This window comes from Telmatherina bonti (assembly GCF_933228915.1).
Source record: "Telmatherina bonti genome assembly, chromosome: 21".
Classification (NCBI taxonomy): Eukaryota; Metazoa; Chordata; class Actinopteri; order Atheriniformes; family Telmatherinidae; genus Telmatherina; species Telmatherina bonti.
The window spans coordinates 11,419,203-11,446,363 of record NC_136630.1 but is presented as its reverse complement, the minus strand read 5'-3'; the positions used below and the strand labels follow the sequence as shown (position 1 = coordinate 11,446,363).

At 37.2% G+C, this 27,161-nt stretch overlaps 1 protein-coding gene across 1 annotated transcript; it reads left to right on the top strand.

The window, feature by feature from the left end:
• Positions 1-1,822: 1,822 nt before the first annotated feature.
• mta3 (metastasis associated 1 family, member 3) lies at positions 1,823-27,081 on the top strand (the record flags this gene model as incomplete). The annotated part of the gene is made up of 19 exons (XM_079261400.1): positions 1,823-2,048; positions 3,846-3,913; positions 4,896-4,989; positions 10,687-10,813; positions 10,945-11,008; positions 11,986-12,103; positions 12,328-12,430; positions 13,096-13,195; positions 13,285-13,473; positions 13,989-14,063; positions 15,715-15,773; positions 15,875-15,993; positions 16,873-17,030; positions 17,873-18,095; positions 19,836-19,928; positions 20,094-20,255; positions 20,847-20,878; positions 20,972-21,090; positions 26,910-27,081. Exons 1-19 carry the CDS (start codon positions 2,021-2,023, stop codon positions 27,079-27,081), a joined length of 2,103 nt encoding a protein of 700 aa, XP_079117526.1. The 5' UTR covers positions 1,823-2,020.
• Positions 27,082-27,161: the final 80 nt, after the last annotated feature.

Sequence of the window (27,161 nt, the reverse complement as noted above, 5' to 3'; positions counted from 1 at the left end):
AATAAATAAATAGATAGATAAATAAAAGAATCCTGGCCAAAAGGCAGAACCCTTGATTTACCGGTAGAGCTACATTCCTACCCTAACATATGGTCACAAGCTGTGGCTAGTGGCCGAAAGAATGAAATGCATACAAGCATCAGTCAAGATGAGTTTCCTTCACAGTGGCTGGTCAGTCCCTTAGAGATGGCGGTGAGAAACCCAGTCATCCATGAGGGCCTCAGAGTAAAACCGTTGTTCCTCCGTATCGAGAGGAGCCAAGTGAGGTTGTCTGGGAATATGGTTAATGCTTCTTGGATGCTTCACTGGGGAGGTTTTTCAGGCACATCCAACTGGAAGCAGGCCCTTGGGAGGACCTGGTATATGTTAGAGGGACTATGTGTCTCGACTGGTCTGGGAATGCCCCAGCATACTTATCTGGAGAAGTCTGGACTTTTCTGCTTAGGCGACAGCCCCCATAACCTGACCCCTAGTGAACAGAGGAAAATGGATGGATGGATGGATGGATGAATGAATGAATGGATGGATGGATTTTAAAGTCAACACTCCTTGAAAAATAAATTACATTTGTTTTCTTCCCCCAAGAGTATTACATTTTTTGCATTTTTGCTTTCATCTTTTAGAGCAGCAGAAATAAAACATGTAAAATAGTTGGGTTTGCTTACTTTCCTTTGACTTTACTTTGTATATATGTTATATATAATAATTAGACACCTCATGTTCACATTTTACTGTACAGTTACAGTTAATTAATCAATTAAACTCTAAGTTTTAAATGAAAATATGGTCCTAATTAAAAATGACTAATAAATTGAATCTCATTATAGTAGAACAAGATCTTCTATGAAGGTAGAGGCACTTTCTTTGTTATGTTTGGGCTGCTTTGCAAGTTTGTACCTTTTGGGTTATCAATGGGAGCCTCTGATGAAAACAAAGACTTAATTGTATGTTTATTAAAATGATTATTTCAGCCACATTACCTGAGCACTAAATCAGGTTTAGTAGTACTTAATTAAAGCTATATATTTAATTAATTCATATTAATTGATGCATATGATGATTTATTGATAATTCGTCTATAGGTAAATATTAATATAAATGTAAAATACCTTAGTCCTGTGCAAAAAATTAATATGCCAACAAAATGTGACAAGAACTTTGAAGAATAAACCCAATATTGGTGTTTCTGTTTGCGAATTAGCACATTTGAGTTGAACTTGTCTGTTTTTAAATATTTAAATATTTAAGAATAACATTTCTGTATATTGCTTTATATGGCCCTATGATGGACTGGCGAGCTGTCCAGGGTGTACCCTGCCTTTTGCCCTGAGACTGCTGGGATAGGCTCCAACATCCCTGTGACCCTGAATTGGATTAAGTGGTTAGGAAAATGAATGAATGAATGAATGAATGAATGAATGAAATGCTTTATAACAACATCATCATCATCATCATTAACAACAACAACAACAACAATAATAATAATGATAATAATAATGATAATGATAATCATCATCATTATCATCATCATCATCATAAAATTGGAAGGAAATTAATGAATTTTGATACAATATATGACTTTTGAAGAGAACTGAACAAACAGACATTAAAACTAAATAACGCTAACAGAAACCATCCGTACTCATGTGCTTTGTCTCAGTTTTCGCAATCTGAATTATTTTGAAGGTGCAAGTGTTTGAGCACGTGCATGCTGCGCGACTCTGCGCGGGTGTTTGCGCGTGCGCGGCCTCCTCCCTCGTCAGCAGTCAGTGTGGTTTTTCGGGTTGATCTGACTTCTTTTGGTCGCTGAGTTCACTGCTGTGAATCGGAGGAGGAGGGGGGGGGTTGAATTGCCAAATTTCTCACGATAGGGAACACATCCGGAGTCTCGACGATCGTAATTTAAAGCACCTTTTACCTTTCAAGAAACCGAGTTTTATTCTTTTTTTTCTATTATTATAATTAATTTATTATATTTAGCCTAGTTTATGCTTTACGTTAACACTCTGGGAGGGCAGAAATGGCGGCCAACATGTACCGGGTCGGAGGTATGTACGTCAATGTGGATTTTTTTTTTTTTTTTTTTCTGTTTGTTTGTTTTTTTTTTTTTTCCTATGAAATAAAAGAAACTCATTTCAGTTTTGCACCTCCGGGGTGTTACATAGCGTTATTATAGTCACTGTGCATCAAACAGTGAGGCATGGTTGTGCTACACAGAAAGGGATGAGTTTATTTGGAGCAGGAAGTTGAGAATTTCTTAATATTTGGGATCCAAAATGGGTCAGGCCTCGCGTCTGTCGTGGCCACAGCAGCTAGCCGCCAGCCTGCTAAGTGGCTAGCCTATAATGTAAACATTTTAAACTCTTAGGGTCTATTGCTGCTTTAGTGTTTAAGGAGAAACAATGTGGATACAGGGAACTGATAAACCGTGGGACTTGACGACTAGACATATGTTTATAAGGTTGTTAAAATAACACGGTCAGTGTGAGGCTTCCTTTGTATTTGCCTCTTCTGGCATGCAGCCATTAGTATGAGTCCCTATTTAGCTAACGTTAGCATCAGCAGTGGCTTCACCGATTACCATTATCTGTGCTTCATCATTCCTGCAATGTTTATAACCATCTTGGATACATTAAAACCCAGTTTCTTTCTACAATGTTACTCTTTATCTAGTTTAATTGCAATTAAATAGCAAATTGGGCTTTTGGCTAGCCAGCTACCTCGTTAGCAGTCTGCTGGAATTCATCAAATTATTGTCTCTTATTCATGGCGTCGTTGTGTCTGCTGGCATTGAATCTTGCACCTATTCGTGTACTTGGCCTTTTAATCTACATATAAATGGTGAATTAACGTAAACACACAGGTGTTTGAAAAAGCAAATAAACTACCAGTAACTTTCTAACCACACAATATTGTTGGCAGCATTTTGCTATTGGCTCAACACAATGTTATTTTGCTTGACAGTCTGTTCACCTTTTAGTGAGGGTTTTCTAGATGCATTCAGGTGATTGTTGTAAAATTAAGCTCTGTAAATTTACAGGTAGCCCAGTTTTTCCTTGGCTGAATGGCAATTTATAGGCAGTGAAACTATTTCTAAAATTTTGCCCTGTGCTGATGCAGCTAAACTGGTCAATCGGAGAGTATGAAGCTGCAGACAGCTATTTAACAACACAGTTATAGACAACAACGCTATCAGAACCAGTGGGTTAATGCATGCACGTAAATAATTTATTATCCGTATTTAAATTCAGTTGAATGTCTTTGAAAGCTCTGTAGCAGCTTTTTTTTTTTTTTTTTTTTTTTTACTGCAGTTGTTAATTGCAGTAATACTGTGTTTAAATGATAGTATTTTCGGTAGACTGCAGTTCAAAGTTACTGTATGACCTGGTGTAAGGTCAGGGATCTGCTGTAAAATAAAAGACTTAGACTTTTATCCACTTGTATTCCCCAGTTATTTAACATATCAAAACATCCTTTCCCACAAGATGACAAACACACTTTTAAAAAGGTATTTGCTTCACTTAATTCAGAAGGTTGTACACATTATAGATCTTGGACATTAATACATAGTTATACTTTAATTTTGGTGTGAGTGTGTGTTTCTCTTAACAAATATGCAGTAATTGCTGAAAGTCACAAATGCTTCTTGGTTTTTAAGTTATCTAATTTAATGAACAACATAGAACACTACTGTATGTTAAACAGACACTTTTAAGCCATTGAAGGATCTTTTTCTTCTGTTACAAAGTGTATCTTAAAACATTGTTTTTAACTGGTTCTATAAGATTATATAACTTTAGAATGATCTGATGCAGTAAAGTAATTGTGTGTGTCTGGTGTTGCAGATTACGTATTCTTTGAAAACTCCTCCAGTAACCCTTACCTGATCCGCCGGATAGAAGAACTCAATAAGGTATTGCAGTGTTTGTATGTCAAATCTGTGTATATGTGTGCCTTAGGGTAAATAACTAGAATTCCTACCCCCAGTCCCCTACCTATTGCCACTGTGCGTGTATTTTGTGACCTTAAGAGTTTGTTGTATGATGAATAGAGACAGGTGTTTTCTTGTTTTACTACTGTCATTATCAGTGGACACACCTGTATGGGAGTGTGCGCATTTTGGCGTGGCAGTGAATGCAAAGAACACTTCAGTGATGTTTATAACGTTGTGTTTATTTGAAAAGCAATGTGATTGGATGTTTTTCCCTAATACATTGATTACATAAAGGTTACTGTTTGAACTCATGAGTGTGTCACTTGTGGAGGGGAAAGACCAAAATAACAGTGTTTTGTTATCAACTTTTTAAGAGTAAACACTTGTCCTGTCAGCCTAAAAAGAAACATATACCAAGGTTTTATTTAATAAATAAACAGTAGGAGACATGTTAATTGTCTTTAAATGACTAAAGGATTACCAGAGACAACAGTATATGTGCGGTGTAGTTAGCTGACCTGCACCTTATTTTGCTTATCATCCTCATCTGTTTGTAAAGGCTAGACAGAAAGCAGTCGATCAAACATGTCTTGTGGAGGTGTTGCATTATAAGGCACCATTTCTATCCTCTAAACCGTGTATTTACCTGCAGTTTCTTTATAAACAAGCTGCAGGACCAGCAGTCAGACAGTCAGATGTTGTACCCCCACATCCATTCACTCTGCAGCAGTCACAGTGTTTAATGCTGGCTTAGTCTTTAAGCCTGTTGGCCTAATTATACGCTGCAACAATAAATCAATCATCTTTTCAGAAAACACTGTTGCTGGCCTGGTCAGCCTGTTGGAGTGGCATAGCTTGACAAGTACATAAAGAAACCAGCACGCTGGGGAAATTTGAAGGCTGTTGTCATTTCATTTAGTCACCCTGGATCTTTTGTCCCCACTCTCTCTCTTTGTTTCAGACTGCCAGTGGGAATGTGGAGGCCAAGGTGGTTTGTTTCTACAGAAGGAGAGACATCTCTCACAGCCTCATCCAGCTGGCAGATAAACATGCAAGTGAGTTGTGGACTTTGTTGCTCAGCCAGACTAATTGTGCAAACTTGATAATATTGGCCTTATTGATCAACTTGTGATGCCAACAGAGCATCATAACCATTTACACTAGGACTTGGGTCACATTGCCATCTTCATCCCTTGCTGAAAAAAATTATACTGCTATGCCACAGGAATGGCACTAGAAATCCTACAGGAAGTACATTGTGTATATTCAAAGTAATTGCACTGTTTCAACATCTCTTTAACTTTTCAGGTGTTTATTGACATTTCTCTAACATTTATTGTAATTGCACCTTTGTAGCTCAGAACTCCGGGTTTCTTTATGTGCATTAAAGTCACACAAGTTGAAGTTATAGGTGTTATAATGTCATGGTAAATTAACTGAAAGTTAGATATTTTATTTAGGTTAGATTTGTAAATATGAGCATAAGGTCCTTTTTGAAAATAGAGTTAAGGTTGGGCTTGGCAATGAAGCAAAAAAAGAACAAATTTATATATTTTTTCTTATTGTCTGATTTTTATCATGATTGTTTTTAATACTGCTAGTTTTAAAGCATCTATACTGAAAACTAGCGCTTAGCTTGACATTTTACTAACATACAAAGTAAATAACAAACCAAACTAAATAAGATCACTACTAAGTTCTTCATAATCTAAGGATGAAGTGTTTTTGCAGGCTTGTGTCAACTGCAATACAAGCAATACAAAGAAACAATAATGTTTCTTTGCATTTAACTTTCCGTTACTATGTGAGATTTTCCTTCTTTTGCTGCTACTGCATACAGCAGAAGAATACTGCATCCTGAATTAGCACAATGCTTCTCTTGCTGGTCCACAATGCGGGTTGTACGGTGCAAAGGCTGCAAAGATGACACAGTTGACTGCAGAAAGTATTGGTTAAACATCTATGTCTGTCAAACTGGCAGGTTGTGCACACTGTGTTTGCAATTTCATGCTTTCCTCATAGTTACTTTGACGTTTTTCCTTCAAATGACTAAACTGACTTGTTGTGTTTCTGGGTTTTGAGGACACTAAATGCCAACATACCTTGCATATGTGCTTATTTTGTTCCATGTCACATTACCACTCTGATACAACTGACGTGGAGTAACTTTTCTTCTCAACGTTGATGTAGTCTTCTGGGAATAACTCCAAGTCATGTCTAACATATCAGTTTTGTTGCCTTCAGATGCATGTTCGGTCTTTTGGCCTATTTAACTTCTGCTTCCCCGACAACTTTCAAAACAAAAGTGCAACACGGAAAGGTCGGCTTTGAGTAGATTCCACCATGTCTGAATAACTAAATAGGCTCACAGCCGGTCACCATGATCGACTAGAAATTGATTAAGAACATTTAGGACGATCATATCGCCCAGCCCTAGGTTAGGGTTTAGGCTAGTGTCTTTGGATTTTGGTCAGACAAAAAATGTCATCACATCAAGGATGCTTTCTTGTTTTAAAACATTTTAAACATCTTTTATAAGCATTTTTGGTTAGTCTATTATTTAAAGATTTTAATTTTCTTGGTTTTGTTGATAGTATCCCGAAACAAACTGGATTGATCAGGTGATAAAAAGAAAAAACAGCAAACACCCCAGTAGTTAGGTTAATTAAAAAAAAAACAAAAAAAACTTGCTATTAGAAACATCTATTATTTAATGCATTAGAAAATCATTTTTTAAAACATTCAACTGTATGATTTTTAACCTGTATTTAAAAGCCTAGGATATATGTCATAAAAAGCTCTGCTGCATTTCAGTCAGGTGGAATATACCAGTACATATTCCACATGGTTCTTTTGCATAGCTTTTGCTGCCAATAAAATGTTTTTTATGTTCACAATGGGCAACTGTTAGTTAGGTTGTATTTAGGGTGGATTTGCATCAGGATTGTCTGCTAGACTCTGCATGATTGGGGACTCGGTTCAGTTGGAAGTTCAACATTTCTCCAGATCATGATTGCCTTCATACTGCATGTACTCAACACAAACGGGACCTTTTATATTACATATTACCTGCCTTACCATAGATGTCATTGAATCAGGGAGAAGTTGAGACATGAACAAAACTTGCTCATCTATTGGTTTATGCATGGCAACTTCTGTTTCCACTACATCAGAGCAAAACATGGAGTTGCATCAGATCCCAGTGGGGATGGGTAGACCATATTTTTATCAGAACCTTTACCGCATTGTTCCTCGTCTGACTGCAAGCTATTTTTCCTGTCCGGAGCTGCCTGTCTTCCAATACCATTTATGAGATTTAAAGTTTTTTTTATTGTGTTACCCTTGAATCAAAAATGCCCTTTGCTTTATAGCCCACTGACTGCATTTTATTCACTTGAAGCAAACAAAGATCCAGATTTGTAGGTAGACCTGACTTTGCTTCAGATCAGTTCATTTGTGCACTCAAAATGACCCAAATGAACAAGAATTCAGATCAAAAGGGCTGTTATGAATGCATCCTTAGTCTTTAAAGGCATGATGAAAGAAACATGCTGAGCGTCATCATTGTCACTTCAACACATTACTATTAGTTTACCATGTTGTTTATTACTGTAAGAAAAAAAAAAAAAAGCAGTGTGACTGCACATGGACTTCTGAGCAAATAAAAAGAAAGTTTTGCCACAGCTGCATCACATGTTCCAGCCAAGAATATTTTTTTACTTTTTCCATTCTCCCAACCATGCAGATCGTTAGTTACTTCCTTACAACCAAAGCAGGTTCAGGTTTTTGTTGAGCATTATTGAGATGAAGGGCTTAAAGATAGTTGGCTAACCCCAATCTAGCAGACAGGAATATACTTGGGCTTGGTGAGTCTATACAAATCAGAATTTTTTTTATAATTTGGTTCAACATACAATTAGTTTAACACAAAAGCATAAATCCGATCACAATTTTGTGCCACTCACAAGCTGTTTGGACTCCCATGTCTGCCAGATGGTCAGAAGGAGAGCAATAAACATGAGAATTTATTGGTGCTTCAAACACTGTAAGAAAATCTTGAAGTTTAGATTAGTTCAGCAAGAGAAGTTAAATAAAATGTAAAAAGTGTAAAGAAATGAAAGCTTAAGTCCTTAAAAAGTTGTACTCCATAGATTGAGGCTAGAAAATCATAATCATGTTGCTGCAAGCACAGCAGTGAACATTTTTGCTTACTACAAAAAAATTATAAATCCAAAATTTATTTGTCAGAAATCTACATTTCCTGTTATTTCAAATATGTGATTTTTTTTTTCTTTTTCCTCTCTTGTTCTCTTAGAAAAGTTTTGCAGGGAGAAATGTGGGTCTTTGTGGACTTATTTTTGAGTCCTGTTGGTAACATTTTATTTTGTGTGTAAATGCTTATGAAGCAGATAAATATCAAATAACTGTTGTCATTTAAGCAGTGTCTTTGCAGAAGAGTTGTAACTACCTCAGCGAGGTTTTTTATGACAAACAGATACCTTTTGATTCAGTCAAAAAAAAAAGCTTGATTATGATAATATTTTGTCCCAGTTTATTTTCTCATGGTAACTAAATGCATATTCAAACTTGTCTCTTGACAACATCCCCCTAAAATGCAAATTTATTTCTGTAAATACCAGTAAAATTGCAGTCTTATGTCTTAGTGACAAATTTAATTCAAAATATTGTTGGCCAATTATTATTTATTTTTAACAAATCCATTTTATGACCACGTTTTCTGTTTTATAATATTTGTGTTCAAACAAGACTATCCTTATTTAAAGAAAAAAAAGCCTTGATAAGAAAACCAACAGATTACATCAAATTATATGATCTCTCCCATTCTGAGTATGCATGTGGAAGTAGGCAACAGTAGAACAGAAAAAATAGCAGGAAAACCTCCAGTAGAATCAGACTCAGGAAAGGCAGCCATGTGCTGAGTTTGGGGGGGAGAGGACAAAAAGAAATGGTCTACAAGCACAACTCTAAAGCGAGTATATTAAGGGCTTTCATCCCAATTCGATTTGATTACCATTTTTTTGGCAGCCGATTTGATTTAAATTGGAATTCTTTGATTTTTCTGATTTTTGGCGACTAAAAACAAAAAAAAAAAAGTACAAAACTTTCTTTGCAAGTCATTTTTCTTCATTTTAATTAGGAAAAAAACAACACCGTAGCCAGACCATCAAGCTGCTGCTATAATACTCAATAAGAAAAGTGAAAAGATCAATAGAAAAAAATGACAAAACAAATTATAATGGATTTTTTTTTAATGTATTTGGGGGGAAAAATTTTAAACAAAAAAATTTATTTTAAAATTATGAAGCAAAATCCTGATATTAGATTTTTTTTCAATTTCATTCTCCACCCCTACAGTATACATCCAACTTAATCTAAGGAGAAAGACAACTTGTGCCCACCCATACATGGATTCTGCTGTTTTTCCAAAGTTGGGTCAGAGGGGCACTATTGTAAATAAAGAAGTCTAGAATTCCCTTTTCCCTGGCTACTACTTCCACCTCATGCATCCTGGACTCCTCATGAGCTGACTCCCTTCAGTGCAGAGCCAGTCTACTCTGAGCTCCTTGTGGCTGTTCAAGCTTCTCACCTCCATCTCCAAGTGATAGCCCTGACACTCTGTGGAGTAAACTCATCTGGATTCACCGTCTTGCTCTTTCATTTACCATAGGTCAGGGTGGGAAACACAGATCAACTTGTAAATCGAGAGCTTTGTCTTACGGTTCAGCTTTTTTTTCTTTTTAACCTTGCCAGACCGTTGCTGGGCTCGCATCACTGCGAATGCTGCAGCAATCCATCTGTTGATCTTCCACTCCATTCTTCTCATACTCATGCAAGACCTCCAGATAATTGAACTGCTTTGTTTGAGGCAGGGTCTAATTCCTGAACCATTGATCCTGACCCATGTTTTTCCAGCTAAGAAAAATGGTCTCAGATTTGGAAGTGCTGATCCTCATCCCAGGTTTCCTTACATTTGACTGTGAACTATCCATTATTTACTCAGATAATGTGATGTATTTATACATATAGAGAGACAATAGTGAAGGGAACTGCTCAGTGCCTCATGGTGTATCCCGCTGGCTGTCTAAGCCTCTACAGCACAACTACAGAGATGGCTAATTTTGATTAGCCATCTCTGTGCCTAACCTAATCTGAAAGGAAAGATATATATAAATCATGTCTCAAACTATTTTGAACTTGTAGAGGTGAATATGCATACTGAAAGTGAAAAACTTTTTGATTGGTGATCTTCCAAGGCTATGATGCTTTTTTCCATCTAGTATACTGAAAAACAACATTTTAATAATATAGTCGCCAGTGGCAGATTATCTTTATTCATAAGTATGTGTCTGCTTTGTGTTCCAGTGATTTAAAATGTTTACATGGTGCCTGGCATTATGTGCTGACTCAGCTGCACCAACCAGCTGTTAGACAAACCCAGTTCTTAAAATGGCTCTTTTAGCTTTTTGTTCTAAGTAGAAAAGCCCAAATCCATATTGTAGATCACATTGATAGTTTTGTTTAGCACTTAAGCCATTTAACAATATTTTTAATATCTGACCACAGCTTATTTTTCTAATTGTGATTATCTCTGGATAAATGAATTAGTTTGTGACTGTTGATCTATTTTTTTTTAAATGATTTTACATCATATCTGTCTTGTTCCTGAATGAATGGCAGTAAGAATCTTTCAGCAATCTTTTGTATTTTTTTTTCTCTGTGTGCCTTTGCAGAGGAGTTGGAAGAGGAGAAAGAAAACCCAACGGAGATAGAGCTAACAGAAAAACAGAAACACCAGCTTCGCCACAGAGAGCTCTTCCTTTCCCGACAGTACGAGAGTCTACCTGCAACACATATCAGGTAGTACACACCGTCTGCAGGCGGTGCCCACGGATAGTCACACATTCAGCCACAAACACATGGCAAGCTCTGCCCACTTGCTTTGTCTGCGTTTTACATGGTGCATGCTTCCCTTTCTCCCTCTCCATTAGGGGGAAGTGCAGTGTTGCGTTACTGAATGAGACTGAATCCGTTCTTTCATACCTTGACAAAGAGGTAAGCCTGGGAGAAGAAAGATTTGTCGTCTCTTGTTAGTTTTTGTTTGCTTGGGATGACGTCATAGATTGCTCATTCGTACTTTGCATTGCCTTTTTGTAAACGCATGCACTTCAGCAAGTATCCCAAACGCCTTTAGTTTTCATCGTATTGTAAGTTTTTACTAAATTGATTGAATTGAAACCTTGAATGCTTTGAGCTGACTGGTGGATACCAACCCGGGGAAATACTTAAGGTAAAATAGTTCAGTTCACATTAAAGACGATGAGTCAGGTTTAAATCTAACTTAACACTACAGACCTAAAGAAAGAATAGCAGAATAAGCTAATAAAAGCTAGATATTTGAACTTGTTTTAAAATATTTTTTATCTGTTTTTGCATGAATGGTAATTCCTTGAACAGGTAATTATTTGTAAGCACTACTCCAGTCAAGGTTTGAACCAATATGAGCTGTTACCAAAGGGTGCCATAAAACACTGCAGAACCCTGATTGGATGCGTTTAAAACAAACAATAACACATCTGCTGCTGTAGAAAAGCCCTGCAGATACAGGCGCGCTTCCTGTTTCCTGAGGAGAGAAACCAATTTATGTGCACAGATTGCATGAATTTATAAACTTGTTTATAAACCAACTCTTTGCATTTGCACCAGACTGAATACAAGCTCTGTTCCACACAAATACTGTGTTTACTATTACAAGGTTGTCAAACAGTGGTTTAATCAAAGTCTGCCTAAACTCGCATATGGAAGTTTTGTTTCTTGCCTTTTCAGCCTCACACAGCCTTGTAATGATACACCGATCCTGTTAAATGGGTGCGATCTGAACCGTGCATGGAGAAAACCATAACTGTTTCAAATTCAAGGTTAAAAAAATGTAGGAGAGGCGTTCTAAGTGAGATTACGCCAGCAGCAGAACATCTTAAATTATAGTAGCAGACTTGAATATTAGAATTTGACGTATATTTCTTTTTACTCAGGATACTTTCTTCTACTCACTGGTGTACGACCCGACACAGAAGACACTGCTGGCCGACAAAGGAGAGATCAGAGTGGGACCTCGCTTTCAGGCAGATGTACCTGAAATGTTACAAGAGGGTATATTTTACAGTTTATTTCATATCCATTAGTGTTTTGAACAAAAACAAGATCATACTGCATGCATGATTGTCATTTTTTACTTCTTTTTCAACATTAGGTTAGTTATTTTCAGGAAATATTGTGGTTTTATAATTATGAATTTGAATTGAATAATCAATCAAGTTTGTGTTTTTGTCCCCTGTAGTCAGTTAGAGAGATCTGATGTTTTTATTGTTTTGCAGGTGAAGCAGATGACAGGGACCAGTCCAAACTAGAAGAGAAGCTTTGGGATCCAGAGTGTCCCCTCACCAACAAACAGATAGACCAATTTTTAGTGGTAGCACGGTAGGTCACCCTTTAAATTAAACTCTTGTCATCAACAAAACGCAGTGTCATGTGGGTCGCAAAATTATTGCTTGACTTTAGATGAGATCATTCCTATTAAATTTATTGGGCTCTCCCAATAAGAAGGATTGAGTCTTTAGCATCATTACTTAGTCTGTGTTTTGGAAAATTTGATTTAAAAAGAAAAAAAAAACAAAACGGCTTTTTCTTTAAGCAAAGTTGAAAAATTAATCTCATAAGTCTGTTTTAACCAGTTTGTAGTTTTCTTTAAAAAATGTTTAAATCACTGTTAATACGTTTGTAATAATAAGCAAGTATCTGCTGTGTTTGTTTAATGACTCATTTGCAATTGAAAGTGTACATGTAATGTCCCTGTGGCTTTTTCTGCTATTTTGGAGGTACCAGTGTACTGTTTACATCTACACCCTTTGGTTTTTCACAAGTAAACTGTTTTAAAAACATGTATAAGAATAAACTAGAAAACTGAAAATAACTAAAATATCAACAAGTCTTTCTTTTTAATCAAAAGTTTTATTCTCACCTTTGCTTTTTTAAATTCTTTATAAAAGGACAAACCAAAAACAACGAGCCTTCCTGATTTTATTCTGTGTGTTAAATTCTAATCATGCATGCATTATGTATTCTCTTTGTGTTTGCCTATTTAGGGCTGTTGGGACTTTTGCCCGAGCGCTGGACTGCAGCAGTTCAGTTAGACAGCCAAGCTTACACATGAGCGCAGCTGCAGCCTCACGAGATATCACTCTTGTGAGTTGGACACCGTTTCACCCTTTAAACAACTAGTCAAGATGTAAATGATGGATTGTAACCCTCTGTCTGTGGTGCACTGCTCTCAGTTCCATGCGATGGACACACTGCATCGCCATAATTACGATCTGTCCAGTGCGCTGAGTGTGCTGGTCCCAGCGGGTGGCCCAGTGCTCTGCAGGGATGAGATGGAGGAGTGGAGCGCCTCGGAAGCAGCCATGTTCGAAGAAGCATTAGAGAAATATGGGAAAGACTTCAACGACATCCGACAAGACTTTGTAAGTTCTTTTTGCAAACTACACTTGTTCTTCTACTTGTGTGGCCTGTCAATCATCTGCAACAGCAAGCTGTGTAAAATTAAAAATAACATTTTCTTTTTACTTTGCATTTGTTTCATTTGAAAATGAAAATGAACATTTCTGAACACGTTTCCCTCCTCCTCTCTGAAACTCTTCATTTCTAAATATTTGGGAATGACTGTGCACTCTTTGAACTTTCCTCCCCATCATCTAACTTTAATGTATAAAAAAAGCCGGAGTATGGGTGTATGTGGTGGCGGCTCATGAATACTTATTAAATGTGTGAATCACTGTGTGTGTTTTTGTCTGCAGCCAGAATCAAGCAAATCCAGTCGCTCTCTGCCTCTGTGGTCACGATGTCTCTCGCTCATGAAAATACATGAGGGCTTCGCGCCCAGATGGCAAGAACATGAGATATTAATATCATTAATTTGCTCTCTGCCCCTCTTCCCCCTCCAATCTCACTTCACATCTGACAATTTCTGCTTGTGAAGCTGCCATGGAAGTCTCTGACCAGTATCATAGAGTACTACTACATGTGGAAGACGACAGACAGATACGTGCAACAGGTGAGATTACTTAACTGTCAGAACAATACAAATGAGAACTGGTAGTACTGTGCTGAAGTCAGCTGCCTCATATTACTTTATATTTTTTCTATCAAGAAGCAAGACTTCTTATAATCTTGTTAAGTGGTTTTGAGCAGTATTTCTCCAAGCTTTATGAAGGCAATTTCAAGAAATTTCTCACGACATTGGCTGCTTATTTTCCGTCCAGTCTATTTGTTTTGTTTAAGCCAGGGAACACTGTTTCATGAATTATTCAGGCAGTAAACTCATGGGATGTGTTAATGTCTGCATAAAACAAGCAGCTTAGCTAAGAAGTTATTTCAAATGGGATCTTTAGGCACTGTGTTATTAGCAGCCTGGTGCAAAGACTTCATTTAGTCCCAGTTTTTAGTTGGGTCAGTAAACAATGCCAAAGATGAAACCATCTGACAGATATAAAATAGTATTTTTGCACTAACAACGTGATCCACAATAAACTATTAGTTGGAAATTTGGCAAATCTTGTCATAGTTACCTAAAATAACTCGAGGAAACTGAGCAAGTGAATGAAAAAAAAATAGCATCAGGCTTAAAATGGATAAATAAACATAAAGGAACATTATCTGAAAAAGATGTAATTAGGAACTAAGGTAAAACATGCAGCAAAACTCAAACCTGAGATATCAGCCCTCAGATGGACAATCTACTTTTCACATTGAATTCAAGGGTCGTTTCTGTTTGCACATATTCAGTACAGTCCTGGCATTATATCAAGAAATTTCATGTAGCTCAAGACTTTGGCACAATACTGGGTGTCTTGATTGTCTTCCAGTTTTAAATAGCTAAATAGCTGATGGAGTTTCAGTTTTCAGTTCTTTTGGCATAAAAACAATCAGAAAAACATTCAGAGAAGAATTAACATCATCAGTTGTTCAAACAAACCCATACAGGATACATTTTAAGCTTCCTTGTATGTATCAAGTTTAAATAGATAATTTTTTGTTTTGGTTGAATCGATATATTTTGTCCAACACTGAGGTAATAAATTGCTTTCCTTTTTTTATGTCCACAGTTCCTTATACCCATCTCTGGTTATTTTTTGTCTCATATTCTTTTACTTTTTATTGGCTATTGGAAGACCATTTTCTATGGCTTTATATTTGGACCTCCAGAAATTAATTATTGAATTTAAGCATTTCCAAGTCATAATAGAGTTTGTAGGCCAATATTTTTAACTAAATTAAATTAAAATATAATTTCAGATGTCTAAAATGAGACTTGAGAGAGCCTGTTTTCTCTCTCCAACAGCAGAAAATCTTGCACAACTGTTCAAAGGCTGAGTGATAATCCCCATTACAAAAACCACCTATGTTAAGTTAGTTGAGTGGAGGAAATGTTTTGAAAGTTGTCAGATAAGCAAAAGTGGTGGTACAGAGGTCACTTGATGAGAACATCAGAAATAAATCTGCTTTATGCATTTTTAAAATGTCCAAAAACAAAACAAAACACAAGAATGGAAACAACAGCTTTGAAATTCATTAAATTATTTAAAGTCAGTCTTTGGTGTTTCACCTTAAGGATGCAGAACTGATTTAGAAAGCTTTTGATTTGGCTGAAAGGCAGCTGTTTTTATTGTTTTTAATAAATAAATTCATCATTTCTCTGTGAGCAGAAGAGACTGAAGGCAGCTGAGGCAGAAAGTAAACTGAAGCAGGTTTATATCCCAACATAGTAAGTCCCTTCACATCACGTATTTCCATATAGATCTGTGTTATTACTGTTCACCTGGCAGCTGTACAATCTTTCTCTTTCCTCCTTTTTTTGTCTTACAGCAACAAACCCAATCCCAACCAGATCTCCATGACCAATGGTAAGATGGCAACAGTGAATGGAGCGGGCCCCGGGGCTTACCATGCAGCAGGAGGGGGCCGAGCCTGCGAGAGCTGCTACAGTAAGTTTTATTTGCAAGTGTGAAAGTAAAGCATGAGAACAGGGATTTAAAGTTCGTTAGAAATGAAAGGGGAAACATGTTTGTCCACTGTTGATTTCTTACTAGACCAGTTTTTCTGATTTTTCACTGCCTCTTTAGTAATAGCCATTACCAAGTATATCTTTATCTCCCATTATTTGGCTCCATTTGCAAAGTGTTAAAGTGTGGTATCTAAGTCCAAACTCACATTTCTCAGAGCTGGACCACTTAAACTTTCTAAATACTCTCTCTGGACCTATTATGCTATTTCTTTCTACTGATTCTATTGAGGTATCTGTCCATTCCATACACCCGTTTATTCCTATGCAGGGCTCCATTCTATTGATTAATTGTTTGATAAATAGAAAATTATGTAAATGGCCATAAATTTCAGTTCCTAACTAGTAGCTATACAATTTACAATTTTATTGTTAAGAAGAAGTGAAAATACCTGAATGTACTAAGCTTCATGTACAGAATATCTTACATTTTTATGCTTCATACATGACAGTATTTTATCCACATTTCTGGTTCTTTCCGGACCTGATGTTATTAATTATCTTAAACACGCACTGTCAAGAGTAAATGTAGAAAGAAGTCTTGATTAGAGCTAATTAAAAATATATGGTGTACTCCAGTATCAGCTTTCATTACTTTTTTACTCTTTCAGTGGACAATGTTTCAGATGTTTGTTTGGTGCCTTCAGTCAATAACAGGCAGTAGGAGTCCTTCTGGAGCATGAATATTGATAAAATCATTTATGGAAGGATGAACACAGTGGGGAAAGGGGTTGATGATCTCAGTGTCTTGAGACCAGTTTGTTCCTGCACTTGCTCTAACAAGCATTAATGGATTTTGCAGCCATGCAGTCAGCCCAGTGGTACTCCTGGGGGCCTCCAAACATGCAGTGCCGCCTGTGTGTTTCCTGCTGGATGTACTGGAAGAAGTACGGTGGTCTGAAGATGCCAAGCAGAGCTGAGGGCCCTGAGGAGAGGACCTCCCCGAGTCCAGCAAGCAACGTGAGTTTCAGTCTGATCATGTTTGAAGTACAGGGGAAAATTAATGTGTCTGCATTTCCTTTTTAACATTGTGTAAATATTAAACCTAACTTGATATAGAGACAAACAACATCAACAGTATATAAGTGCTGTCTAAAGTTCCCAAGCAAGACCACCAATGTCACACTAATTGCCAGATGTTGTCTCATAACTACTGCTTCCCTGGTGCTGTAGAGCAAATAAAGTGCATAGAAAGTATTTGTAAGTAAGACACCAAGGAAACAGCTGACAGGAAATTAAATGTAGTTATAATGAAGGTTATTAATTAGACCTGCATTCTTCCAATTATAACATGCAGAAAAAATCTTGTTATAACATCTCGGCTATAAATCTTCCTTAATTCCTAAATCCATTTTTAATTATATAGCAGCATATGTTTTCAGTATGATGTAGATTCAACTTAATGGTGATTTAGTGGCTTTTAATTATCTGATGTGACATAAACATGGAGAATATTACCTTGTTATCGAACACAGTAGCACAATATGCAGCTCCACATTAACCTTTGAGTTTAATCAGCTCTACTTTAAATTGTCTAGCGGTAGATTAATTAATTTCAGATTAATTCATTTTAGTTGCATGTTGGTATTCAAATGATTTAAAGGGGAACTTTTAATGTGAATGTCTTTTATAAAAGGTGATATATTTTTTAATCCCTGAGAACATTTCCACAAAGGTTTGATATTAACATGCTCGGACTGTTGCCTGGGATTTAGTGGCATTTGTGTCTTTATAAAGTTTAATTTGAATGTTTAGGCAAGTAATTTGACTGTTTCTTTCTGTATCCTGCTTTTGAACTTTAGGACTCTCGCTCGAGGGGTCACGGTCCTCGCCAGTCCAACCACATGGTGCCGATGCGAAACAGCGGCAGCCCCAAGTCCTCCATGAAGACCAAGCAGGCTTTCCTGCTGCAGGCCACCCGCCTCACCAAGCTGGCCCGGCACATGTGCCGTGACATCATCAGGCTGCGCCGTGCTGCGCGCCGACCCTTTGTCCCCATTAACTGTGGGGCCATAAAGGCAGAGTGTAAGAGCTCTTTCAATTCCTCCTAACTTCTGCCACATGGCCACACAATCACATACCTACATACACACACACACGTCTGCAAACAAAAACAGCACACACACATGCACACCCACCCCACCCCTCCTTACCTCTCCTCACCTTGACTTCCCCTCCCATCAATCCCCATCTCTGCCTGTCTGCCCCCCCTCCCCAGCCCCGTCTGTCTCTCTTTCTGTTTTTATTATTATTGTTATTATTAATATTATTTTGTTTTTTGTATTCTCCCACCCCGTTTCCAATAAAGACTGCCTGTCCTCATAACTATGAGTTTTGATCATCTTTTCATTTGTGCTTTTAATTTTCTTTTTTTTTTTTTAAATGATTATTCTTTACTCTGTGATGGTTTTTGGTAACTGAATGACATTCATTGTTGGAATTCTATATAAAGATCACAAACACGACCACCTACACTTCAATAACACATACGTAATAACTAAACAAGTAGATTTTAAAAGCTTCCTTCTGGAATTATTCTTGTCTGAGCCATATATTTGCTGAAGTTAGGTGTAGAGAAAATGTATTTTGCTAAGATAAGCTCTATTTTGCACGGCGCCCCGCTGAAAGGTGTGCCCACTCTGCTGTTGTGACAGAGCAAGTCGTCTCAGGCACAAATGTTCACTGTAAATACTGGACCGCAGCTTTGCTGTTAACCATCACCATTTCTTTAATGTTTTGTGTCCCTTTGCACATGCATTCCTCCTTCATTCTGTTAATTGTGTGTGTTTTTGTGTGTGTATTCGACAAAGCAAATTATGCCTGGATTAAACGTGAGCTTTAGAGAGATTTGGACTGCTGAAACTTGAAAGAAAAGGGGATGGAAAGAGAAGGCTGCAAAGAACATGCAGCTGCTCTGGTTTTTTTTTTTTTTTGGCTGCTGGCCGCATCGCCCACAGTAGATCAGGCTCACTCATGAGGAGACCAGAGCTTCTACTGTGGGACGGACCCTCACCATCTCATCTCAGCTAATTTCCTGTGTTCAGACCATGCAATATTCATACAAATCCATCCTGATGCCTCCTCTGTCTTGTAAATCCTGGGGACAGGATTTGCCATTCAGACTCATTTCTCTCCCCAGTTTGCTTCATCATCCCTCATTTTCTAACGACTGTTGCAATATTCTCATCTTCTACCTCTTTTTGCTCTTTCTTTCATTACTGTGTGAATGTGAGAGTAGACCTCCAATAAAATCACACCTGAAAGCATTTCTTCCGAGTCCTTGTGCTTCATGTGTCTGTGTTATCTGTCCATCAACTCCACCACACTTAAAGGGACCCACACCAGCATCCCTCCCCCCTTCAGCATGGACTCGGCATTTCGTGCATAGTCTTAATGCCTTTATTTTATTTGATTTCTTTAATTGATGTGCTTGTAACATGTATTTGTTTGAGCATGCATGTTTGCATGTATTGACGTGTTTGCATGCAGGGAAGGGGGGTGATTGATTCATTTATTTTAGTGATGTTATTCCTGGAAGTAAGTCACCACATCAATACCTCACCTGAATCTGCGCATCCTATGTTTCACATCATTTACACCAGATGAGGCCGTTTTCATCAGAGAAAAAAGAAAAAAAAAAAGCATTTGTTTAAAACCCTGACATAAATCTTTGTCAGGTTGGGTTTGAGTTGAAAGAAAGGGAGGGAATTTGAGACCCTGCAATGACTGAGACACATCTCTGTGTATGTTGTGTGTTTGGTTTAGACATGTTAAGGGTGTCGGAAGGGCAGGGGACTCGCCTTCCCAAAACCAGAGCCGCCCAAAGGAGCACTCTGACCAGTGTTCTGCAGTTTCTAGGTAAACACACGCACAGTCAGTGTTCAAGCAGTAAGTGTAGGCCATAATCAGACTTATTTTAGTCCTGTGTTCAGAGACGTGTCAGACTGGTTAAATATGGTTCTAAATTATTCAGAAGGTCTATAGGAGCTACTTCATGCAGCTCCAGTGTGGTGTCTCTTCCAGAGTCCCGTCCTGCAGCCCACACCCCTCGCTCCCATCGCACCCCAGGCTTGCAGACGCCTCCACCTCGTCGCCTCCTCTCCTCTCTTCCACATGGCCCTCACGGCATGCTGGGAAAACGCAGCTACCATCACCACAGCAGGGCTGAGCCAGACAGGCGCACAGGTACCCGCAAGGCCTTTTTTTTTTTTTTTTTCCTTCAAGAAGAGAAATCTGAGATAATTGCAGAGAAGAAGTTATGGTTTATGTTTCCTTAAGACTGGTTTTGCTTCATTTAGTACTGCTAAAAAGCAAAGAGTTGTTACTGAAAGTAAACCCCCACAAAAATTGGAAAATGCATTATCTTTTAAGTGAGTTGATGATAATAATGTCAGTTAACCTTGGGGTCCAAACAGTGTTAATATGAAATGTTTTTGTCATCTTGATGAGATCAGGTTAGCTGAATCGTACCAGGACTTGATAACCTTTTCTGCCATTTCTTATCTAAACTAGCTCGTTGGAGAGAATGACATCTAATTCTAATGAAAACGAATCAGCAGATGGGGGTCATTTGGATAATTTGGATGATTCAACTACAGTCTGACACTTTGTTTTTTATTGGTAACTTCACTATTTTTCCTGTAATTAAAACACAGTAATTTGTTGCATCACTTCTAAATAGGAAAATTAATAAACTTATCAATACTACATAAAGCTGGCAGTTCTCCTCATGTGTACTTTGCATCTTTCTCTCACTGCTGTGGCTTTGTTTTGCAGATAATCCAGGTTCAACAGGTGGACCTCTCATAGTGGGTGAACTTTTTACTTTTTTTTTCAAATAAATTCTGCACACCAACGTCACTCCTTTCTTCAAATAAATTATTTCTATTATCCTTTTTCAGCATAATGGCCGCAATAGCAGCAGTGGAAATACTAGGGGTGGAGTGATGATTCGCAAAAGACGCCCTAACTGGATCGATGCCCCTGACGACAGCTTCTTCCTTGTCACCCGGGAAACCAGGTGAGCAAAAGCAAACATTTATTAACCTCTGACTTGATTGATTTTACATGTATTGAGGGAAAGAAAAGGATCCTGAGAGCTAAAGAAAAGCAGATAAGCTGTTACTAAAAAATATCTCTTTTGTTAAGCCAGCTGCCAAAGGCATAAATAATGTAATTTTTATCGGGATACTCCTGATTGTCTGTTTAAACAGTCAAAAATCACTTGTTTGCATGAACAGATTGGAGGTTTTGCTCATAAATAATGAGTTTTAAACTCTAGACTATATTAAGGAAATCAAAATATTCCTTTGTGAAGCAGTTTCAAGCCCTTGCATTAAGTGAACTTTTGAAAACAAACATGCAGTTGAAACATGCTCCTAAAAAAATCTTGATAATGTCTGAATGAAAAACTGAGCCATTTTTGTCTGAAGCCAAAGCCTGAAAATTGCAAGGAAGTTAAAAAAAAAAAGGTAGATAAAGATGGTTAGTTGCAAAGAAAAGAGTGGTTCCTCCTCAAGACTACTCTGTAAATATAAGTATTTATCTTCAAAGAGTTTAACAATGTACATTCACTGTGTTGTGCCAGTTATAAATGCAAGCATAAAGCTGCAAGCTGTAAAATATTAGCATCCTTCTTCTTTGGCCTCACAGTGATTTGACTGATGGTCTGTGTTGCCACACACACACACACACACATACATTGGAAGGATAGACCCTCCCCAATCTTTTCATGGCTGCTTAAATGTGAAAAATACCCTAAATTCACGGCATTAACTTAAAAAAGTTAGTAATGATTTACTACCAGTCAAAAGAATACTGCTCAAAAGAATAAAGCACATTCATAACATTTAACCTGAATCTATTTTGGCTCAGTTTCTTCACAGGTCATACAGAGCAGAAACATCATTCACTGACATGTCTATTGATGATGTCAATCATCCTAAGTCACTTAGTTTTTCTACTGATTTACCAGATGTTTATTTACAAATGGAAGCATTTTTACAAGATAAAACATCCAGCAAACCCAAACTTCCTAATTTTTTGTGCCTAGTTTAGTCTATTTTTTTTTTTTTTTTTTTTTTTTACATTTTCATTACTATTGATTTATGATTCAAGTTGATAAAAGTTTACATATAACATACATGTTTCCATCTTCTTCACACAATTTATTGTTTACAATACACTTATTTAAGAAACAGTTAGGTGGACTGTCAGGATAGATATGATAAACATCTGCGCTACTACTATCTGATTGGTATTGGTGATTCTGCATTGATAATGTTTATCTGACACAGACTTTGTGCCATCCCTAGTCAGTAAATATTAGCTTGCTAGTAATGCTAATATGCTAGCTAAGGAATGGTGCAAATACTGTATACAGGCGCAGTATGGGACTGCATGTTTCCTGCCAAGCTGAATTTAAAAGAATTCTGGATCCGATCCAGATCAATATCAGAGGTTAATTATATCTCTGTTAGGCAGTGACCCACTTCTGACTTTTTTTTTTGTAATGGAAATTCATTCATAACCCCTTTGATTGATCCTGTTAATAAACAAACATGTGGTATCTACCACTTTTACAACCAGCTGCGGATCAGAAGTGCTACATTTAATGGGAGAAGTGAATATGAGCACAGACTGTGATTTTGTTTCTCACCCTATAATCCTCTCAGTAATATTGGATCAATTTGTCACAAGTCACACATTCTGTGAACCTTCTGACACCAAAAATGGTATTTTCAAGATGGACAAAGGAATAAGAAAATGAACATTTTCTCAGTAAACTTTCATAAGATCTGTAGATGATGCTTGGTGAAACTAAGAGAACCACAAAGCATGCATTAACTATGTAGATGCATGTGTTAAGAACTACTTGTCTCTTCCCCACCCACCATCATCCATTCTCACAGCACTGATGTCAACCATTTAGAAGCCACAAAGTGACATACGACATTGTTAGAGTAGCTTAAATGCATCATAATAGCTTTTAAACATGAGCATCTCATTGGAGTATGTTAGCATGTGACAGCTTTTAGTTAAAAGCAACACAGTAGTCTTGAGGATTCCCGGCATAGCTGTAAAGATGATTTTGATGACGCAAATCCTGCAATGTAAGATGAAAGCAATAAACTGTGAGGCCGAAGACTCAATTAAAAAGACCTTGCTTTCCACCTTATTGTTGCCTCAAGATTTACTGAAGCAAACTGGGATTTTTTTTCATTTCATTTATTAAAGAAACTGCCGGAAATTTTTCCTTTCACTACATGGGGATCAATAAAGTCCTGTCTGTCGTCTCTTAAAAATACACTCCAGTAAAAAATTATATTAAAACTTTAAATAGCACATCACTCACATTCATACATTCATGCAGCAAACTTTGCCCATAAATACACATTGACGTAAATATAGTCAATTGTAGCTGTAAAAAAAACCCTTCATTCATATTTTATCTAGATACACACACACAACCTATAGATGTGTGTTCCTGCACGTAACTAATTAAAGTTTGTAGAGTCCATATGTGTGAAAGAAAGATGTTTCTCCATTAAGGCTGTGCCTAAATGAGCCATGGCACTCGACTCTCACAGCCGCCCTTGGACTGCCGGGGCTAAAATTAGAGCAGCTAACTGGTGCAGATGGAGCCAGGCCCTGCCGTGCCCTGAGTGGAAATATCATTACCGCATTAACCATGGGTGCACTCACATGGATCACTCACTCACCACCATGATCGGCATGACCGTGTGTTGATGTGTCACAGCGATGGCAGCAATCTCAAGTCCGCAGCCTTTATTATACCATGCTGTCATTCACCCTTCCATCTCAGACATGTATCTCTCTGAATAAAAGATTTGCTCTGATGTTAATGAGGGATGATCAAAATTTCATTCTTCCTCTTCTGTCCCTTTATCCCTCTCTTGTTCTCTCAAAGTGATGGAGAGCACAGTGTGTCTTGGGGTAGAGAGTGCATGTCCTCTTATTCAGGGAAGTGGGAGACAAATGGAAATGGAGATGACAAATCTTATAAGTAAAACACGGCGTGACAGGGTGTCATCAAAACAATTTAGTCTCCTACAAGGACAAAAATAAGAAATAAATACTCATGGCAACGAGAAAGGAAAAGTCTGGGATCACGATAAGGGATTCCAGACATAATCCATTATTAATAAAGAAATGCATTAAAAAAATTCAAGACTTGTTGTGATTTACCACCACTAACTATGACTGTGATATGAAATTAAATTTAAAAAAAAAAAAAAAAAAAAAAAAGGATATTTTTTCAAAACACCTCAACTAGATTTGTGATTTGGTCTGATCTGAACATCAGACCTTTCAGTGCAAGTTTTTTTTTTTTCTTTTTTCTTTTTTAATACATTCGTACCTTACTTTTAAAGAACATGAGAAAAAATTCAATATAAAATGGTTAATAGCAAAATGTATATATACATATGTATATATATATATATATATATATATATATATATATATATATATATATATATATCATTCATTCATTTATTTTTTTAATAAATATAAATATGTATATATATATATATATATATATATATATATATATATATATATATATATATATATATATATATATCATTCATTCATTTATTTTTTTAACAAATATAAATATGTATATATATATATATATATATATATATATATATACACACACAATTACAATATATGTATATATATATATATATATATATATATGTAGTCATGTTGATCTGCATCACAACAATATATTGATATCCTATTGCAATATTAATAGATAATCCAATAATAACATGAAATCTGATATTATGCTTTCAAGGCTGACATTAACTACTGCCATCAATCACTTGCATGTCGGATAGACATTCTCCACTAGCATCAGCTGAAACAGTGAAATGTTGCAGTGCACAACAGCAGGAGCAAACACCAATATGTTAAATTAAAGGAGAAGCAGAAATGTGAGGCCGATTGGATGTTTGAGAAGACTTACAGCCAGCTAAACAAACAGAGAAGCTGCATATAAAATGTCATAAATGTTTATGTGATCTCTTCTCTGTTTGATATTCTGTTGAAACCCTTAAAGAAGATATGTCAACAAGCTGCTGTGAAATAATCTAATCATCAAGTGTAGTGTAGCGTGTGTGCACATGCATAAGAGATGCATGCATATTCAGGCACATTTTATGTTCCTGGACGTGCAAGCACATAATGTAATGGACCTGTTTTATCAACAGCAGGGATCTGCTTTTCAGTCACAGAGCAAGAAAAGCACCCACAGAGCACGTAGACAATAAGAAAAAGAATACAAGAAAGCTTTAAGAGTTTTAGATTCCAAAACTACCCATTGGACACCTTGACTAATCACCTGTAGTTATTGTTCATGTACCTTGCATTGGTTTCCAATCGAATTGCATTAGTGCTGCATGCAGCAGTTGTGAATGTGTCCCATGGTTTTGGGTTTAATGCAGTGGTTTTCCCTTGGCTGTTAAAAGCTTCTTAATCTCTCAGCATAAAGGCCACAGCATTCTGAAAATTACCTCCAAGCTCCTTTCAAGCCTGAAAATCAAGCAGAGACGTTTATTTCTGATGCTCAGTAGATGTTTATCGTACCTTATTTGACTACTTGTGAAATCAGTCTTTTAGTTTATTATGCATGGAGCTGCAACCTGGTGCACTTCTAAACTTATGTTATGAATTGTGCTGAAATTCGTCATTCTGTGATGTTTTCACCTTCATATTACTAACTACTTAAGACTCGTGCTGTTTGGCAGCTGTTAATTGTTGAATCATTAATATGTGATCATGAATGTTTTAAAGCAAGTCTCAAGTCTGTCTCAAGAGACTGCCCTGATGAACAACAAAATCCAATAACCAAATTCCTCAAATATCAAACACCATCCTTGGCTTATTGGAAGAGGGTGGACTTTAGTTGGTGGATGTTCTTAAACAGAGTGTTCCAGATAGAAAGTAGAAAGAGGAACCAAAGTCCTGTATGAAGGTTAAAACCATGTGAACCTATTCTAATCTACTTCTTAAAGACAAGCTCAAACTAGTATATTAATAAAAAGGCCTGTTTAAACAATTCTTTTGCAGTAACTTATCCCCAACTTTAAACTGACAGTGTTGGGTATAAGTGTCAAGTTTTGAGGTGAATTTGAGGAAGACAACATCTTTTATATGAGTAATTTTAATGATTTAGATAAGATAAACAAGGATCGTGTCCAGAAATGTAAGAAACGTGGGAAATTTGCATGCTTGCAAAGCATTTTGTAATTCTTCTAATTCTTGTGCGTCAATACCTGTTGGGTACAGTGTATGGTCAAGAATATACTTACTTTTTAACCTTTACATTTATGTAGGCAACTGGCTATGTGTAATAACTGGTCACATACTGTACTTGCTTGTGTACTGCGCTTGTTACCAGAAGACTCCACAGAACTCAGGCTGGACAGAGTTTGTAGGGTGTAAAGTAAACAAACTATACACTTGGTGACAATGGAGGAGGTTGGTATTTGGTTAATTTGAAACCAAAGCAGAAAAAATGACAGTAGCAGTATCATAGACAATATGCAAACCGCCTTAAAAACAACAAACAAACAAAAGAACATGCTGTGTCATGTCTTTGAAACTTCGATTATTTTTTCTTTTTTTTTTTTTTTACTGTTGACTCCGCCTACCTTTCATCCAGCAAAACTGGTCCCTATACTGCCCCTAGTGGGTACTCACACACTGCAGCGCGTGAATGTGTAGCGTTAATTTCTGAGGAAATGCACAAGTGGAAGTTTTGTAACTTGTGAATTACATTTATATCCTATGCTGTTTTCACCATTTCAGAAGGGCTCGGCGGCTGCTGTCGCGCTCCCAGCTGAGGCACGCTTGCCGGCAACCATGCGAACAAATCACCCTGCGCAGGGTCTCCCAAGGTCCTCCGCAGGGACTCGTCCTTGCTCCTCCGCACCCTCACCCCAGCCTGAGGATGCGCGGCCCCATCGTCATCCACGACTGATCGAATACAGACTTTCTGACCTCCACAACCCACCTGCAACCAGGCTAAAAACATTATAACCTCCTGTCCTTTCTGTGAAT